Source organism: Haemaphysalis longicornis, unplaced genomic scaffold (assembly GCF_048455015.1).
Source record: "Haemaphysalis longicornis isolate Haplotype H1 unplaced genomic scaffold, Haemaphysalis longicornis Haplotype H1 scaffold_9, whole genome shotgun sequence".
Lineage (NCBI taxonomy): Eukaryota > Metazoa > Arthropoda > Arachnida > Ixodida > Ixodidae > Haemaphysalis > Haemaphysalis longicornis.
In genome coordinates, this window is record NW_027526460.1 from 101,364,439 (window position 1) to 101,384,533 (window position 20,095).

The 20,095-nt window shown below is 48.3% G+C and overlaps 1 protein-coding gene across 3 annotated transcripts in view; it reads right to left on the reverse strand.

The window, feature by feature from the left end:
- Su(w[a]) (suppressor of white-apricot) overlaps positions 1-14,653 on the reverse strand; it is a 50,161-nt gene extending 35,508 nt beyond the window's left edge. Inside the window, exons 1-5 of one of the 3 annotated variants that reach the window (XM_077684193.1) lie at positions 14,451-14,653; positions 13,104-13,276; positions 8,704-8,811; positions 6,912-6,976; positions 4,877-5,093 (exon numbers count right to left, since the gene is read on the reverse strand). In XM_077684193.1, the coding sequence (XP_077540319.1) occupies positions 4,877-5,093; positions 6,912-6,976; positions 8,704-8,811; positions 13,104-13,276; positions 14,451-14,635 (748 nt within the window). In that variant the 5' untranslated portion in view covers positions 14,636-14,653. Of the gene's footprint in view, positions 1-4,876; positions 5,094-6,911; positions 6,977-8,703; positions 8,812-13,103; positions 13,277-13,396 lie in introns of all 3 variants that reach the window. The other 2 variants (XM_077684195.1, XM_077684194.1) reach the window with 2 other exon arrangements.
- Between the last annotated feature and the right edge of the window lie 5,442 nt (positions 14,654-20,095).

Genomic DNA, 20,095 nt, shown 5'->3' on the forward strand with positions numbered 1-20,095 from the left:
CCAGTGATCAGGCGAAAATAAATGATGTAGGACTGTTCGCACGGGCGGTGCTTGGAGCGATGATTCGCATCTGATGCTGCGTCCCGCAGTTGCTGTGATGTTCCCTGTGCATCAGGATCACCCGCTTCGTACCGTAGGTCTTGGGGTAGCCGCCGGGGTCGTAAGGGACTCCGATGAGTCGTTGTAGCTCGATGTGCGTCTTGATGACGAGCATGTTTTTGAAGCTGCAGTGGTTTGTCGGTGTGCAAGTGACAGCGGCTGCGACAAACCAAAGGAGTCTAGCATAAATATTGTTGGTGGGCTGGCCACAATCTCTGGTTCTCAATCTGTGGAGTCGAAGTGACGGTGATTCCGCACTGTGCCGTATTGGACACCATCGGGGGAGGTGCCAGATTCGGAAGCGGTATGCCAGCCGGAGCTTCAAAACTTGCGAAGGAATAGATCTGGGCAGGCATCTGCGGATGCGGTGAAATGTCTGGTGTCTAGCTGGTACGCGGTCGCAGCTATCCACAGTACGGCGCAAGGCGTGGGTACTCATCTTCCTTCGGGATGGTGGGCGTCGATTCACCTCCTCCCGTCGCGATTTCAAATGGGCCATTTCCTGACCTTTAGGAACATCGTCTAAGTGCATTCTGAGGGTGGCGTCGCCAGGTGACAACAACTTGAGCACGCAAGGAAGCCCGCTGTGCTTGCTCGCCCCAGGATCACTGAGTTCCTTGATCTGTTTCGTACGTGGATATGCCTCACGAGAAGGGGTGATGGCATGGTCATCAGTTGCAGAAGTGGACGGCAGGAACGCGTCTGCCTTATCGTGACCCTGCGTATCATTCTTGTCGCTCGAAAGCAGCATGATCTCACTGTCGGGGAAGACGGCGAGGCTGGTATTTGGAGGGCAGATCGGAACAGTTATTTGACGCTGCGTCACGTCCTCTGCTTCCATTGTACTCGGTTGTGTTACAGGAGACTCACTGTGAGTGGCGTTGACAGCAGGGTCACCAGGCGCCATCCAAATGGACGAGCCGCTGTTGGCTGCGTGTTCGTCGTGCATGGTGTGCTCGGGCTGTTGTTGGCGCCTCTCTGGCTGAACCCTCGGAAGAGCGACAAAGTAGGTGTTTTGCGGTACGTTGGGAACACCCGTGCGCTCTCGATTGTCACTCCTCCAGGTGGTTCGGACGTAGCCATCGGCGGCTGAATTCACAGCGGCTTTGCCAACCGGGTGGAGCATCACGCGCATTTGACACTAACGCATTTTGTCGTCAAAATGCTGGGATACGGCAACGTCTTCCTTTAGCTTGTCTCCGGTCAGGTTTCGTTGAATTGCAGCGTCGAGGGCCCGTATCTCGCTCGGCGTGTCGTGGAAGTGGTAAATGTTGGCGGTAAGGTCGGTCACGTGCAGAGCCGGGTCCTGGAGAAGGGCGTCGATTGCCGTAATGAGCCCTGTGATTTTCTCTCGCAGGAGCCTGCGGCGCAGCTTCAGGCGTTCCAATGGAAGCGGTGGCGTAGAAAAACGAGGGTCGGCTTGGGCATGAGCCATCATTGGCAGCGGTCGAGGGCAAGGCCTCCTGGATAAAACAGCGCGAAGGTTCCAGGCCCCGCGAGCCTCGCAGCCGCTGCGCCGTCAAAGTCGGGTCCGCTCGTGCCTCGAATCCCGGGTTTCGGCACCAGCGTGTGGAGGATCCAAGAGGGAAGGCCGACCCAAACACTCGTTCTCGTAAGGCGATGGAACACACTGTGAGTGAGGCAGTGGGCGCAGCTTCGTCTTCTTCATCCCAGCTATCGCCCTCTGCCTGTACCCATCTCATTTATTTACAACAATAGCAATCACATCCACAAAACTTCCACTCCTTTCTAGAATGAATAATCATGAGCCATTCTGCTCTGGGAAGATAATTGACAAGCGAAGCTTGTAGCACAGGACATAGACGTGACACAGAATACACAATATAAACAGGTATCCGCACAAAGGTCGCCTCTCGTCTTATACAGCAGTCATTAGCAAAATGTAAATTATTGTCTGCCAACAAGGCGCAAGTGTGGTGCAAGCAAAGCACAGGCATTTAGTTGGCATAGTCTGTCGCCATCGCCCATTTTGTATGGACTTCTCGCTCTTTACCAGGCCTTTTGTATTTTGCCTTTCCAAGGTTTTTGGTTTTTACTCTTGCCACGAATGTGCGTGCGCCCGTGTTTGCGTACACGTCTGCTCCGAGATGAGTGGCAGAACTCGATGCCAGTTTACCGCTGCGTTTAGGATGAAAGCGATAGAGTTCGCCGAGCGCAGCGCCTCAGAGAAGAGTCTGTGATACTGATGAAGCCAGTAAAATAAGTTGCCAGCGTGCGACTCCCACAACAGATCTATTCGTGGACATCACATGGTGCCCCCTGAGTTGGAGAACAGAGTGTTGGACTTTGTTCAAAAGCTTTGCACACGATCACTGCACGTAACGGCGGAGCCTATCCGCTACAAAGCAGTCAAACTCGTGAGCCAAGATGGTCTAGATCTGTAGGAAGAAACTCTCCGTCCGTCAATTTATGGAACTGAAGGGATTTGCTCTTCGTTGGCAAACACATATCTGCCAGGAACTGCCGCGTATGAAGTCATTCTAGGAAAACTCTCAGCTCAGGTGAGTGACTTCGGTGGACGGACTTAATTTCTGTGACGGAGGGTCGTCAAAAATATCGTATTTACTCGCGTAATGAACACTTTTCCTTTTCTTTCATAAAATTGGGCACGATTCTTGGGGGTTCATTACGCGGAGAAAAATTGCAACAGATTTTTTAAAGATAACATTTCACACAATAAAGATGCTAAGAGAAGCGCTGTCAAAACCTGACCTTTTCAGTAAAAACACAAAAGCAATTATGCAACAAAATTTCTTTTTTATTCACAACATGCTAGTCGCCCCCTACTCGCCATCGTCCCCCTACTAGCCATGGAACTGTTTTCCTCACTTGAGTCGCCTGCGGCTTCACGTTCCGACGTTGGCCCACACCGCATCATCTTCTGTGCCATCACGGCACTCCAAAACTTCTTTTTCCACACCAGGAAACTTCCCTTCTTCAGACACACAAAGTGCACCGCAATCCCTGTTCACTGCTTAAATTTTTTCATTTTCACCAGTAGCATAAACGCACTGGGTCAACATTGAAGGGCCACCCACCTGCGTGGTTTCCATATGCTTCAATGCATGCTCCACCACCTTCAGTTTAAAACCGGCTGTGTAGCTCCTGTACTAGCCCATCATACACCACGCACCAGGGGCACAAAAGGTTGGAACGCAGCTGAACAACAATACCATGGAGTGTAATGGCGGAGTCGCGGAACAGCGCAGAGCAGGGAAGGAGTGCAGAATACGTTTGGTGCTTTGTTCGCAAGGCGCAGTGCTTTCATAGCGCTACAGTCGAGAGCCCACTCATAATGAGAACGTTTATAACAACGCAGTAGAATCTCGATGATACGAATCTCGCGGGACCGCGAAAAAATAGTCATATCACCCAAAATTCGTATGAACCAACACAGACAAAAAAAATTGAGCACTAAAAAAAGTTACCGTTTGTTTCTTTTCTTACTTTCGCGTGAAGAAATCCGTGATTTTTTTTCTGCTTTTTTTTTTGCCTCCATGTTGCCGAGCGGTCCTTTCTGGACTTTCGTCTCCTCACTCGCGGTGCCCACGCTCACTACACGCCGCAACTGTCAAGGTGTGAACGGTTTCGCTTCCCACCTCATCCACGTTAAATATGTCCTGTGCTTCGTACTCCGATAGAAGCGCCGGCAGAGTGTCGGCCATTCAGTCGCTCACCACCAAGTAGTCCACCTTCTTCTCTTCGCCGCACACGGTTTTGTATACAAGACCATGCCACTGCTTGAAACAGTGCACCCACCCACCGGAGGCCCGAAAGCTTTCAATTCCAAGCGAAACGGCGACATCGTCGGCTTTCTCCCAGAGAACTTTTCAATCGATGTTCCCTGCAGCCGCAGTTACTTCCTTGAACTACATCAGGAGGATGTCTTCAAACCTGACACGCTGGGCTGTCTTGGCCTGCTTGACGTTCATGCTGAAGTGCTGCACGTTTGTCGACGGTGGCAGGCCAAGCTCTCTTGCCAAATCGCTAAGCTTTCTTTTCGGTTCGCTGCTGACTTTATTTAGAATCTTCAGCTCCTCCTTGAAGGAAACGGCTTTCCTCTTGCGAGACATGGCTGGCAGCAGCTTGGTTGATTTGGTTGGGCGAAGCCTGTCCACAGTAAGAACCTCGCACACGTGTCTCAGCAACTGAACATCCACCATGAGCAGACGCCGGCAACGGCGAGGAGCGGCGCTTTCTGAAGGGGTGGTCTTCCACCCAAGACCAGTGAGACGCCAGCAACGCAGCGATGTCACTGCCTGCCCAAGGCCACCAAGGCGTTCTTCTCCCCCCCATCGTACAAGGAGTATAGCAAGACTAACATCACCATTCCGTGTGATCTGTAGCAGAAGTTACGACCATTCGAAGTTTGGGCCTCGAAGGCAAAACCGGTTTTTCTGGTTACCACCTTCCAGGCCCAAACATCAAGCGGCCGTAACTTCTGCTAAAGACGAGATAGAGTGATGATGTTAGTCTGATTTCACTCCTTGATTTGTGCACAGTTCACGGGTACCTTGTTCAGCGGCATCCCTCCAGCAGTTTTTTTACAAAGGCTGTCCCGAAATCAAGTACAAAAATCTGAATAAATTTGAATACAGTTGTTTTACACAAAAACAAATTTTATATCTACAATCGGATTGAAAAAATACGTACACCCCCCAAATTTTCATCATCATAACCATAAAAATACAAGTTTTTTGGTTTAAGACGAGTGTGCCCCCTTGAAACGCACGCGAGAGACAGGAGAAATACTGACCGGTGGTGCTGTGCTGGGCGGGGGGCACGTAGGTTCCGCACTTGAGCTGCTCGACCAGGAAGCGGTAGTAGACGTTGAGGGGGTCGTCGAAGGAGAGGAAGCCGAACTGGGCGTTGCCCGCCTGCTTGGTCTTCACCAGGATCTCCATCTGGGCCCCATGCTGGGACACAAACAGCGCCGTCTTCTCGATGATGGCGTGCTGCTTCATCGTCGACGGCTGTGTGGCAGAACGGTCCGTTGGGAAAGTGAAAGGGGCTGTCCCATAAACTCTCTCTCTTTAACCACCTGCTCCTCCATTCGTGCTCACTTCTACAGTAACACGACCGTTAAGGCATTTTTGTGCCTTGAATCCTTAAATTCAGCCCCTCAATGGACAGTTAAATGCTTAAATTAACAGTTTCCTTGAAAACATTCCTTCCAATGTATGGGGAGAACGTGACAACATTGGTTGCCGAGACATTTCCGGCGCTTTTGCCCGTTGATTTTCAAGCTGACCCAAGACAACATTCGGTTTCGATGTAGGACTAGGCGGATAAAAAGTCAACGTCAATGTCAATCCAACCATCATCATCACTTTTGCGTTATCGCACGGTCACTGCACCTCTGATCTGCCTGCCCACTCACAAGCACTGCGTGCTTAGGTGTGGCTGTAAATATATCATGTACGTAAACATTGAATAAAGCTTTATTATTATTATTATTATCATCATCATCATCATCATCAGTCAATGCGGCTTTCACATCAGCTCATGTGACTCTTCAATCTACCTAGCTACCAACCCACCTCCCCCAGGCAAAGCTTACAGGTGCATAAAGCCCAGCTGAAGAAGCCTTTTTGGCACCCTCGCATGGAAAAGAGTTATGCCAACCGTTACACTTGTTATACCAAAAATTTTGGTTGGTCTGCACTTATAGCCCACTCATAGCAATATCCCAAGTACCACCTAAACACAATTGCTATATTCGGGTCGAACAGACAGAAGTGTTTCAAAGTATTTACTGGTTTCTGCACTGACACTTTAGGTCAAAAGCGCACATAAAACCTGTTAAATTTCAAGTCTGCCCTCCAACACAGTCAGGCGCTTTGTCACAGCCAACATCAACAAATCCATGAGAAGGAACAATGTACAAGAAAAACAAATTCTTCTGAATGCGCTTTTCTTGGGACAAACTTTGTGTAAATCGACAGCAAATAACAACGATGGCAGGCCGAGCGAACGCTGAGAAATGGGGTTTGGGGATTAAATGCAGCGCCAGCCAGAGCAGTGGCGTCGGAAAGAACTACAAAAGCCGCCCGCATCTTCCCACGGGGGGAACTCGAGTAAATGCGTCGCATCTACTCGAGTCGAGCAAAGCGTCACGTCAAGCGAAAGCCAAGCAAAGACGCCCTTGACTGAATTCCGAACGCGCGCTCCGCCGCTTATATACGTTGAGGGGACTGCGTAAGCCGGTCCCAGTCGACGAAGTTGGCGTACTTGTAAAGCAGCGTGGACTCTAGGTGTTTGAGCCAAGCGCGGATGTTGCTTCGCTGGAGAACGGCACACCGGATATATGCGCAGCGTGCCCGAAGGAGAGGAAACCGCGGAAGAGAGAGTACTGCACATGCGCCGGCCCCAGCGCGTCTGCCGCGGCTATGACGCAACACAATCCAACACAATCCACTTTAATCCAATCGAATCCAATCCAATGCCCCTCGCGAGAGAGTGTTCGCTATCGCCTCGACTCGACGCGCATGCGCAGTGAGCGTGCGGACTACGGACGTCAACGCGGGTGACATCGTGAGTTCCTGAAATGCTCTGCATTTAAAAACAAATTCCCCCCAAAAAAACCAGCATCGCGCAGACATCCTAGATTTTAACCTGGTTAGAAATTACAACACATTCCCAGCTGTCTTAAGTGTCCCTTTACATGGGTTTCTATGGCTTGTAGCAGTGGCAGAGCCAATTCCCCAGAAAGCTGCAAGCAAGCAAAATCACTTCCAAAAAAGAGCGTCCACAAACACGAGCAGAAAAGGCCCGGCACAACCGAAACTCACCGTAGGCACCGACACCGGAATGTGCAGACCCTTGGGAGCCTTGAACGGTATCTCCGCCTCGTCCTCTGGAACAGCAAAGCACGCACGACGCAGTGTGAGGCTACTACTCGCATTTTACACACACACACACAAAACCTGAGCAAGCTGCAAAAGCAAAGAGCAGGTTCGGCCGCCATTTCTCGGGTTCAAAAATAAAAAATCACGGGAGATGCTTAGAGCTTTCTAAAACGAAGGTGAAAGCCAATCGGACCTTCTGTCGAACTTTCGGCTGAACTTTGTGGCTGTGCCATCACCACTTCACCAGCTGCCCGGGACGCGTATATGTGTTTCCTAGTCAGTACAGCCGGAAGTCACTTGAGCTTGCTTATGGGGGTTATATCACAGCATAAACGCAACTAAAGCATACAAAACCACCTGCACTAAAGTAAATAACAGGCAAAACGGACTTGCAATGGTTGAAAACCTCGGTGTCGAAAAATAGTCAACAGATGTAGCCGAAACGGACCTAAAAGAGGCAAAACCGCAAAAAAGTACTAGAAGCAGTAGCTGAAACTGACCGAAAGGTAACAAAAATGCCCGAAATCCCATTTATAATGCATAAAGATGTCATAAATAGATTACCGTATTTACCCGATTCTAACGCGCACTTTTTTTCCGAAAAAATAGGTCGAAAAATCGCATGCGCGTTACAATCGGATACAAAACCGAAACTGCCGAAACAGCTGAAATTTCGTCCCACCCATCGCCATCTCAAGATGGCGCCAAAGCTTTTAGCAACGATTTTTCGGACGCAGCAAGCCTAGGCGCCTAGGCTTTTCTATCGGAGTTCACACAAATCGTCAAATCGTTTCACTTGCGCGCTTGATAACAGCAATGGCAGCAGCAGCTCCCACGCGTTCAAAACGAGCGGTCGGCTGAAGCGTGCACCTCTGGAGAAGCTCTCGGGATGGGCGTGCGAGGCGTGGGCCACGATCCCATAGACCATGGTTGAACGTTCGTTCAGAAGTGTGGCATCGCGAACGCGCTTGAAGGCACCGAGGCCGAGATGTTGTGGTCAGCGGAGAGCGACGAGGAGTGAGATTACTTCGGGAAATAAATCGCCCATTTCTCTCGCATTCGTTTGTCTGAGTCACAAAGTCCCGTGCGCGTTACAATCGGAGGTGAAAGTTTTTTCGGTTTTTTCGCCAGGAAGATCGGGTGCGCGTTAGAATCGGGGGCGCGTTAGAATCGGGTAAATACGGTATATCGGTTACAACAAATGTTAATATTCACATATGAAAAATCCTCCGGGAAAAAAAAAAAAGCGGTAGTGGGATTTAAACCCGGGTTAGGATGTTCGCTTCGCAGGAGTTGAACTACTACACTACGAGACCAAGCTGTTCTGAACGATTAAATTGAGGGCCACATGGCCGTGGACATAGCTTCAAACATGCCCCTAGATGGCGCCATGCGTCGTTTGGCTGTGCTGACTAGGAAACGCCTATACACGCCCAGGACAGCACATTTGGAAGCTCGTTCCACCCGCTAGCCATCACCAGGTGCCACCTGCCTGCCCTCGCCGGTTGTTTCCCCTCTCAACGTGGCTTGTAATGCACGTCCGGCAACCGCCTACTCCGACACTGACGCTGCTTGGCACATGATCCCCTGCTTGCAACTCACACCTCATGCCCCGACTTTTTGTACGATTCTTGCATCTCACGACCATTTAAACATAGCGACTTTGAAGGCTTTTGTTGCCTTATAAGCCAAAAAAAAAAAAAAAGGGACAGAGTTGTCATCACTTTATACTCACGTGTGTCCTGCATGTCCTGGGCTGAGTTCTCCGAGTCATAGGAGAAGGCCGTCTCCTTGTAGGTGCCGTCCGCATTCATGGCAATGTTGAGCCGCTTCAGCTCCTCCTCTAAAAAAACGCATTAGGAATGCTCATGGTTAGGCTAGCCGTCAGGCAGGTCAATGTAATTCTGATGGCGTACCGTCAGGAAAAAAAAAACAGGAAAAAATAATGCAAACGTTTTGTAGCACACAAAAAAGTCAGAACGCAAAGGACCATACTGTTTTGTCTGTATTGCAAAATTCCAAGCCAACCCATCTTCGCCGCCCACAAAAGCAGTGCAGCACTAGACACTCCCCCTCAAACCTTGGAATGTACACCCGTCAAAAAATTACCACAGTGTTTCTTATGATGGAGTGATTGCTCTCCTATTACTGTATCAACATCCTTTACCTTTTGCATGTTTTTTCTTTTCTCGGTTTTTATGAACTCACACATACTCAAGTCTGGATCGCCAAGAAAGAAAATGGTTTACCTAGCTGCACTCTTAGGGTTCGCACAGGTTTTTATGACAAAAATTTGAGTGTCCTCGAGGGCTTTCAAGACTGTGCATGTGGACCATAGTGTCTGCCAGAAATCTAAAAAATAACTATGTTCAGGGGTACATGAAGGCTTGAAGTGACGAGAAATTGTTCAAAAATGGGAACAGTGCTGAAGCCAATGTTTAAGCGAGGGGGCTCGTCGAAATGATGGCTCTAGTGACATACCTGCCTTGAAAGATTTCTCTTAATGGTTTGTTAGAGTTACATAGACAAAAGCACGTTGTGCATTAAAAAATCCAAACTTTTATTCGCTAACTAAGCAACTCTCATTTACTCAGTCCTCACGTAGCCTAATGTGGTTTTTTACGCTTATTAAAAATAAAATTCTTAACACTGAATGTTTTTCAAGGGTCTAAAAATTCCAGGCCTTGGAAACAAGCACATGAAATTCCAGATTCACATTAACCGTGACTCTGCTACTACACCGATTTCTGCTTCTGAAGTCGGCCTGCTCAACTTGCTCGCATAGACATCAGAACACTTTCTTAACACTTGTTTCTTAGTCGAAGACCCCCAACGCATTCACTGGGCCCACCCTTTAATCGGCTTGAGCGGCTGAGCTCTTTTCGTGTCTTGAGGATGCATTCCAGACTTGCATTCTGGAGGTCCCTGGTTCAAATCCCACCCAGACCCAAATTTACCAAATTTTCTTTCAAACTCAATTTCCCCGTCTTTAAAGCGGAGCTTTCAATGTCTGACTGATGGCTCAAGTGTAAAGATAGGCGAGTAGGTTGCTAACTAGGGAATTCATCGTACTAGGGAACATTAGCACAGGGACAAAACTACACAAGAGAAGAAACAGACGCGAGATATTTCAACTCAGTTTATGCCACGGAAACTCGGAAAATGCCTATATGTATATGATACGTGGAAAGGCATTCTTCAAAGCACAGTGAACAAACCAACAAAAAAGTACCTCAAACGTCTCATTTGCTCATTCACAAAAGCTCACACAGCACCAGCCCACATCACAAGACGTAAATTATTCCTATGCGTGCGCACGGCTATAGGGAGGCGAAGCTAAAGTTTGCCGGGCGAGGGAAGCGCTGCCCTCTCCCCTCCGGGGGAGTACGCCGGGCCGGCGGCCTATTCGGCACGTGCTTTTTTCGCTGCGCGCGTGCTGCATTTCTCGCGCTAGGAAGAGGGCTGGGTAAAATTTTCTTTCGACTTATGAAAGCATACACATTAGCACGTGTCCAGCAAGTTCAGTTTACACGTAGAGTAGTTATTGAGTTCATTTTTGTCGACGTTTGTCTTGTCGTCTGCTACAGACGCGCCGCCTGCTTCCCGCCGCTCGACCGGCAGACTGCCCCGATTTTCAGGGGGGAAACGCGTTGTTCGGCGGTCGTCGGTTGCTCTTTTCTTCTGCAAGGCGACAGCTGTACAGCTGGTTACAGCGTACTTTTCTCTTGTTTGTTACTCCCTTCGCGTGCTCGCGCTTCTGACATCCGGACTTTCTGGACTGCAGAAACACTGACGCTTGCAAGAAATGTAAGATAAACGTGATTGATTATGGTTAATAGGTTATTTCTTACTCTTGAAACAATCAGCTGCATCTTATAAAAACGCATTAGAAAGGCACACGCTAATTAAGGGGTGCGCTGACAGCGCCGCATTTCCATTTTACTTGTCCTTGAAGAAATTTTTGTTTGCAATGTTTGTCACCCGCTTGGAGTACAAGTATGGGTTAGCGTGACAGTTCGCGGAAACAACAGAACAGCTTGTGGCGTATAACTTTTAATTACTATAATATACAGAATTTCATGTATACCTCTTCTAATTACCAGTATTGCTAAATGTGGGAAAAAAGCGAACAACGCAGAAATCCCGTCCAGAACACGTCACAATGACAAGACGGACCAGAGCTACTACAGCCAGGTAAATCGCTAGAAACTATTTTTTTTTACCCATGCAAAATGTCAACCTATTGTGTTATATATGGACGATATCGAACGGCACCAGCTAAACAACTCCGAAGTTCATTTATTATAGCGGAAAACAATCATTGGCAGCATGCATTAAAAAAAGTGTAGAGGGGAGGACTCGTTAGAACACTAGTTTGCATTTTCAAAGCCGGGTAATGTAAACTGAAAGCACACAGATACAAACAAAAATGTGTCAACTTATTTCACCTTTTGAGCCGCAGTGATCCATGCTTACCATCTATCCTTTTGGTGCGCTTTCGCGGGGAATATGCAGAATTTAACAAATGGATCCTCTTCTTTCGCCTTGTTACTGTCGTGGCAGCTGACCATGCAACAATATGGGGGGCTTGCTTCACTTTCAGTTAATATTTTCCTTTCGGGCGAGTGAGGAGTGTTCCCGCCGCCCTTTGTACGTGCTGGCTTAAGTGGCTCGCGAAGCAGGCGGTCGCTTTCTTCGCATTCGTGAGTAGGGGGCTGGATGCCTCAGGCGGTGCGGGAGACAGCGCGAGCTGCGCGTGCACTTGCCAGGCGCGGAGGAGCGGGCCGGGAGGCGACTGCTTCACAAGAGCACTGTTTATCCTGTGAAACCGCCGGGGCGCTCGGCCGTTCGAGCGGCGCGTAGCAGACGACGCGTCTCTAGCAGACGACAAGACATGCACCGGCAAAAATGGACCCAGTAGCTACTCTACGTGTAAACCGAACTTGCTGGACACGTGCTAATGTGTATGCTTTCATAAGTCGAAAGAAAATTTTACCCAGCCCTCTTCCTAGCGCGAGAAATGCAGCACGCGCGCAGCGAAAAAAGCACGTGCCGAATAGGCCGCCGGCCCGGCGTACTCCCCCTCCGGGGAGAGTGCAGCGCCACCCGGCGATCGTTCCGGAGCCTATCACCCGTTGCCCATGCTCAACCAGCAACCCCTCTCCGAAAAATTGATTCCTGTGGCAGATAGTGCCAAGGATGGTGCACTTCCACACTTTCCCCCTTCTCTGCCTATCGTGAAGGCCTCGACAATTTGTCTGTCCATTTGTGGATTAAGTTACGTCCTGTATAATGGACTGGCACTGTTCTGAGCTTTTGTGACATCAGCAAGTGTGATGTTTGCAATACTGTTTTCTTATTCACTATGTCTAAGATTATCTGTCCAGATATCGTGCACTTATACACTTATAGGTGCTTTCCGTGTTTCTGTGCCACAAACTGGGTTGAAGTTCTAGCAAGTGCTTCGTCTCTTCTGTAACTTCGTCCCTGTGTTAATGTTTGCTAGTACTACGATGAGTTCACTGATGGCGTGCGCCCTGTCGAGAACTCACTGCCGAAAAGCCAACTTTACGCAATGGCAGGGCACGTGACAATGATCGCACAAGAACAATAAAACGCTTCCCATAGTCGTAACTGAATCTGGGTCCCTATGAAGCTGACGCCTATCCTCTTGTGCCGTTGCCAAGCGCTCGAGGCAGTCTTGATTTGGACAGATGTGCATGGACAAACAAAATCAGACAGAATAATCATGGACCCCTGCGTCTAGCGTCAACGGTGGTCGAACACGAAGCTTTTTTTCTTAAAAAATGAAATGGCAAAGGGTCAAAGTCAAATTCGCTGCGATCAAAAGTCACAGCAATGTGCAAGACAAAGTCAAAGCTCAACATGTCAAAGACGAAACTCAGATGAGAACCAAGGAATCACTCAGAAGAAAGCTTCGTATTCGAACATTGCTGTTGTTACACGAAGGGGGAAGGGGGGGGGAAATAATTTTTTTTAATTCCTTATGCCATGTGCCAGAGTCTGTGCGCTAGGGGCGCCTGATCTTCGACCTACCAAGTGACCTAATACGTCCGCATTAAAATCAACCGCACTCGCAGTAAGTGGCCGAAATGGTGTGCTGCAACCACTCACCTTGGTAGATGGACTCCTCATGTAGGTCCCTGAAGAGCGCCAGGAAGCGTTCCTCTTCGCACAGGTCTTCAATGGCCCTCTCTTCTTCACTGAGCGACGCGGCGTACTGAAGGGCCGCCCCGGGCTTTGGCTCGTATTCTCCGATGCTGTGGAGGTAGCCTCTTGCATCGTACCTGACACACACATGCATGCCAAAGGGCCCAATTAGTGGGCCCCGATGCTGCAAAACTCTCGCTACAAGTCTCAAACGAGCTCCGCTTAACGCTTGTAAGGTGATATCCTTGAGGACTTACCACACAGAGTTCCCCAAACTGAATTCTCTTACTCCAGCGGCTCACGGGCAAACTTAAATGGCGGCCGATGCGAGGCATTGTGCTTTCTTTAACCAAAGTCAGATCATTGAGGGTCAACGCTTCTGCCGAGATTACGCTTGGTGGGGAAAGCCAAGTTTGAGGCTTAGTTTGGTTGAGTGAGACAGCCCCGAAGTGGTTTTACAAGCTGCTCTAAAACGTCTAGTCACTCTAATTGCACCAAATGGCATAAAAGCACAGAATCATGCACAGATGCAATACCTCCCTTGCCAAAGATAAGTTTACCGACCTGAACGCACTGAGCCGCAAATCAGCCCTTGATAAGGTAGACTTTTTTACACAGTAAAAAGTTATCTGTAAATGCAAACCAAAAGCGTGGTTTTTCAGCGCATTACGTTGCACCTAGAGTCCAAACTTTCCGCAATTTGCGTTACCCCTTACGGCAGCGTCCCCTGGTGTGAATAACCGGAAGCTTATACCCCAGTGAAATCGTCATTACAGACACACGCACTGCATGTTACAACCCTAGTAGCTCGCGCCGATTATGATCCGCTGTCCTAAGGCAAAAGTTGAAACGAAGATACTGAAGAAAGATAGAAACAAAGAAAAAAAAAAAAAAACACGCACGCCGCCTTGCTGCGCATCTCGTCCCACCCGATGGTGCAATCAACGTTCGCAGGACGATCACGAACGTCCGGTGGGCGCGCAAGGAAACGTTTTGTACCTGTTCTCTCTCGTCCCGCAAACCGGGGACGCCACCACACACATACGAGCCCAAAATGCGCGCCATAAAGCCGCAGCGCCGAGTGCGCGCAGCGCCCAAGTTAGCACAAACAGATCGCGCAAGGCCAGCCAGGGCTGCTTGCTCTCCGTTGCTGGGCGTCCCGCATCCTGCAGCCACGAGGTCGCTAGAACAACTATGGCAGAGCAGTTAGCAAGAAAGCATGCAGATAGGTCAAAACATCAGTAAAAACCTGCACTCCTGAGATCGCAAATCCACAAAGTGAGGGAGGGCATTGTTTGCTTGGAGACGGACCTGTCAATCATTAGGCTGTCGTCGCCCATCCAGGGGATCAAATGCGTCCCGCGGTCAATAAGCATCGCCTTTTCGTCGTCCCTGAATAGCTTGCATGAATAACCGAACACTAAAAGATCCTCGTCCGGTTTGCCGCTGCGTTCACCGCCCGCGGCCCACGTACGGCTATTAGACGAAGTCGCCATTTTGAAATTGTAACGCTTCGGGTGTGGTTGCCCAGCTCAGCACTCTTCAGCGCCAAGGAGCACTAACTTTGGCCCTTAAATAAACACAATTGTATTGTCGCAATCGTTATACTTTGTAACATATTTTAAATAAATTATAACATTTTTTAGCGTAAATCATTGTTTAAAGGTCAAAAATAATTTGTGCATACTTCACTGCGCTTCCGATTATAGCGCCCCTGTCGGATTAAAGCACGCAATGCCTACAAAGTGAGTAGCAGGCGACGCTGCATAAATGGGGACCATAAGGCACCTCAGGGTCGAATTTATTACGAGAATCAACCGCAAATTTATTATGCAAGCTTAATGCTTCGCTCTGACCTCGTGATAATGAGTGGGGAGTGGTTGTGTGGCTAGAAGGTTTAGACGACCTGATGACGATTTTCAGCTCGTGGGCCAGTCTCCGGCGACGAGGGCCGACTCGGGATTATGCGAACATTTGGAACGCCCACTACGGTTACCATTCTGACACAGTTCTCAAGGCACCACGCGAGAGGCCAGGTGCGAAAATGCCAACGTGTGAAGATATCTGGGTACGTTAAACGTACAGACAACCGATTTTTGTCGAGTATATTTCCTTTATCCCAAATGAAAATTCGTCACTTACAACACCTTAATCCGAAAGGATTTTACTGATAGCGGCCGAGCACTTTTTTAATCGAAATTTTCAGATCTACCAGCCACACATGATCCCGCCAAAAGGAATTCTGAAGAGGTCTATAAAAACTTGTCCCCGGCTAAAACTACAACCATGTGCAACCTTATTTATAATTATTCCTTCATGTGGTTTTTGAAGCCCGCTTTTAAATCGACGGAATTGTTGGGACACATAAGCTAGTACTTGCTAGTACCATGTTTAGTCACTACTTTTCAATCTTTCAGACTTCAGAAAATATTTCCGCCTGTTTATTTGGAAATTCCGTGCGGTTAGCCCAGTACATAAAACGCTGGCTTTCATATGAGCCAGAGGACCTGCACTCCGCAAAAATCGGTTGACTGTTCATTTACACATATCCAAGGGGTAAAAATTAATCCGGAGTCATGCACTACGGCGCACCGTTAGAAAACACGAAATAAAACACATTAGAAAGCAAGATGCAATAAAACAAAAAATGGCGAAGAAAGAGGCGGTTAACGGTGATGATGATGCTCTCGACGTGTTTGGAACGTACCCTGCAGAAGGGGCAGATCTAACGTATACACTGCGCTCCAGTTGGAGCTTATATGATTAACTTAATTAATGTTGCAGACAGAAAAAAAGAAATGAAGGAAAACGCATTGGGATAAAAACCCGAATGACGTAATAACTATGGCGGAGTTAGCAATCCAAACGACGTGTCGCAGAAACATGAGATTGAAGCTCGAGGATTTACGTAAAACGATGCAAACTGCGGAAGGCGAATAAAATTACAAATCTCCATTGTCGTGACTTCCCTTTCCTCACCGCGTGGAGCAGAAGACGCTAGTCATTGACATTCCATTCTGCCTCTAACCATGGTGTCGAACGAGAATCGGAACCAAACCCGTATTTTTTCCCGCCATTTTGGAACTGAACTCGACCCGGAACGAATCGAAGGAACCATTCCGAACCGTTTCCGGGAACGGTTAGTGGAATGTCTTTGGGAACGGTTAGAGTGAACGGAAAAATATCGAGTCGGTCAGACCAACCTCGATATTTTTGTGGTCCTTGGCAATTGCAAATTTTGCGGCGCTCTCCCTCTCAACCAATCAGAAAATTCACATTAAAAGAACTGCGAGTTGGGCGCGTTGGTAAAGGTTCATATTGGGAAAAGCACGAACAATGCCTTGACAAGAAGACAGGATGGAGCGTATCTGAGAAGTTTATTCGTGAACACACATACACATATACATACATACAATCAAAGCCACCGTCATCACACAGAGTACATTATAATCTAAAACGGGGCAAGATCGCGGGGAAGCAAAAGATTACTGCATATAATCACACCACACGTGTACACAGAAGCAAACCCAACAGAAAATTTAGTTACACACAGAAAAGCCGGAAAATTTTTGGGTGACGACAACTTAAATGCTATAGAACGCCCTTCTTTATACAGGTATGCCTTGTTATGTCGTTCCGGGTGCAAGATTGACACCTCGCGCTGAAGTTAGTAAATAGTTGTCTAATGCATATTTTGTATTCATCTAAGGGTTTTCCAAACAAGTATTTATGTGAGGTAAGACTGTAGGAAGCAAACAAACTGAAATAAAAAAAAACGATCAACTGCATAGTTTGATGCGAAGGAAATACGATGGTGTTCCTCAATATCTTCTCTTACTTAGTGCTACCGTTCTGCGGCCTTGTAGTATCAGCGACCACTACCACTGCTTGTGCATTAACTAAGCTGCTATCTTTACCAGAATCCAATCGCTAACCTATTGATCAAGTGTCATTAGCAAGTTGCTATCGCGGTGTTTCCCTATAGTCAGCATTTATTATATTGGCCGTGACCGGCACCATACAACTTGACGCAATGCACTAACTTGAAGCCCTGAGATTTTCGGCAGCCGTCGGACGTCAAGACCCCTCCTCCGCTGAATCTCCCGCTTGTTCAGATGATAAGCAGGTCATGGCACAACCCGCCGCGGTGGCTCAGTGGCTAAGGCGTTGTGCTGCTGACCACGAGGGCGCGGGTTCGATGTCCGGCCGCGGCGGCCGCTTTTCTGATAGAGGCTAAAAGCAAAAAATGCCTGTGTGTGCGATATTTCGGCGCACGTTAAAGATTCCCGGTGGCCATGGCTTCCGTGATTACCCCGCGCGCGTTACGCGTGGGGTGATCGCGGAGGCCATGCGGTGGCCAAAGTTAATCCGGAGCCCTCCACTACGGCACGCCTCACCGCCGGCGTTGCGTCGGCGCGTTAGAACCTACAATCAATCAGGCCATGGCACAACTCACTCAGGAAGAGTCCATAGAGAGCTTGGTCCGAGGATCAAGAATTAATACGAACAAATAAAAGTAATTGACACGCAGGAAACGCATCCTTCACCCGAGGTAACGCAATGCTACAAGTATACGTGTAACAGCTGCAAAGAGCAAAAATTACGGGACAAAGATGGGAGAAAACCACAGCGCAAGCGCTGAACCAAAACTAAATTTTTTTTATTGAAGAGACTCAAACATACAGCCAGCGAAAGTTGAGAGAAAATTAAAAAAAATTATTGCCCTTCCTCTCTTCGAAGAAGGATTAGCTGCGAAACTGGACGCAGTTCACGAAAATGCATGACACGTGTACATAACACGTTTCTTTGTAATCTGCGATCGAGCAATTATCATTTATCCCATTGAAACTTTGAAGGACTCGACATTTATTCCAGTGGACAAACATGGAGCTGACTGTTTTCCTCCCTCATCGTAGGGATCTTATAGGGTCTGCGTAACCCACCAACCCAACCCGATGGACCACATGCAGAGGATACCGGAAAGTTGGCATTGGGGCGGTGGACGTACACGTTTACACCTCCCGCCAGCACAACGGACATGTTGTCAGTGAGGGCACGAAACCTACACCTCGCGTCCATGCCGCCCCCTTCCTTCCCTCCACTCCCAACTGGCGCCTGATATACCGGCAGCCAATTATTTGCGCGTGCGTAGAAGCGAAAGGCACCGACAAAATTGTCGTTCTGAAAGCCCTTCAAACCGAACTAGAACTATTGGCTCACGTCAACGTTGCTGTTCATCCGTCAGAGATTCCCAGTTACTCGGCAAGCTGGAACGTGCGGTAGAAACGGCGGCGGCAGCGGCTTTCTGTTGTTTTCGCACACATTCGCGCTTCTGTTCCGGCAGATGCTCCTTCGATTCCCGCTGTTCTTCCTCCAAGCGAACGACACGCGTCTCTCCATAACAAGTTAAAAGCTGGAAGAACTCGAGTTTTATTCTAGTCAGAACCTGATTAGGAAATTCTAGGGGCCCGGGGCTACCTACCTCTTTGGGGTAGTTAGCCCTTGGGGGCCCTAATACCTTTCTCGGATACGTATGAGCAAAAGAAAGAAATTGCATTGAAATGAATGCCAGTGCTGTATACCATAAGGTTCTTTTGGGGGGTAATAGGAGCAGTTCTGACTTATTATGGGAGCAGGAAAGCCCTGAACGTCCAGCTTCTTCGACTACGACCTCAGCACCTGCCTGCAGAATCTTCTCAATGTGCGAATCACTGCGGCCCGTGACCCATGAGGTGATGTCATCGGCGTATAGGCTGAACCTTAGGTCGGGAATTTGTTCTAATCGATTGGGAATGCTCAGTATGGCCAGGTTGAATAGTAGAGGAGAGAGCACCGCTCCTTGAGGGGTTCCTTTGGATGGAAGTTCAACCGTGTCTGAGGTAATGCCCCCTATTTGGATAATTGCAGTTCGACCGGACAGAAAGCTACGTATGTAGTTATACGTGCGGGCTCCCGGATTAATATACTGCAGACCGTTCATTATGGCTACGTGGGATACATTGTCAAATGCCTTAGTTAGATCTAAGGCAAGAATAGCTGCCGTGTCGAGGTTATTTCGTGGTGTTATTAATTCTCGGGAAATTTGGAGGAGGACATCTTGTGTGGACAGGCCAGTACGAAACCCTACCATGGAGTGTGGGATATATAATGATAAAAATAAAAAAAACACTGCTATCAACTTTTATAGGAAGCACACCGAGCTCATGTGCGTTAACGATGACAACACAAAACACTGAGAAAAGAAACACTGGCGCATGGTGCGAAAATAATTATGAACGGGACAAAATTTTGCCCGAACTTAAGTTCCAGCTCTTTTTTTACATAGGGCGAAGGAAGCGGGCCCTCTGCACTTGTAGAGGTCCCTGCTGCTTCTGTAATCTGTGGTTATTCTGAGGTATAGTGTGATATTTTAACCTGGGGTATGATATGAGCAGAGATAGGGAAGCTACAAGAGCAATACGCACATGCGTCAGTGCCCGTTCCGCGGCACAAAAAACACAACCTGGAGTTTTTGCGGTAATCTTCGTCGTGCTCGTAATCGTATTCAAAGCAGAAGATTTTCGTGGCCATCTAGCGCTCGTTCTTGCCCGCTCTTCCAGAATTCGTCCTTGTTTGTACTGCGCTGTACAAAATTGACACGAGCTACCAATAAGCCCAACAGGTTCTTAGTGACCTCGATGTTCCTTGGATAAGGATATTCCTTTATTGCCTCCTTGTGTTTCTGAAGTACTTTTTACATGGCGTTGTTTTTTCTTACCCTAAATAATACCTTGGAAGGCCGCGCGGAATCTTGTCCCCCTACAACTATAATCTCACGCGACAAAACGCTGCTCAAGTGGAAATTGTGAAATACGCATGATTAATCGAAGAGATTACCTGCGCGTGGAATAGCCTACTGCCATGGTTTCAGTTTCTTTCCGTCATTGAACCCGCCGCGGTGGCTCAGTGGCTAAGGC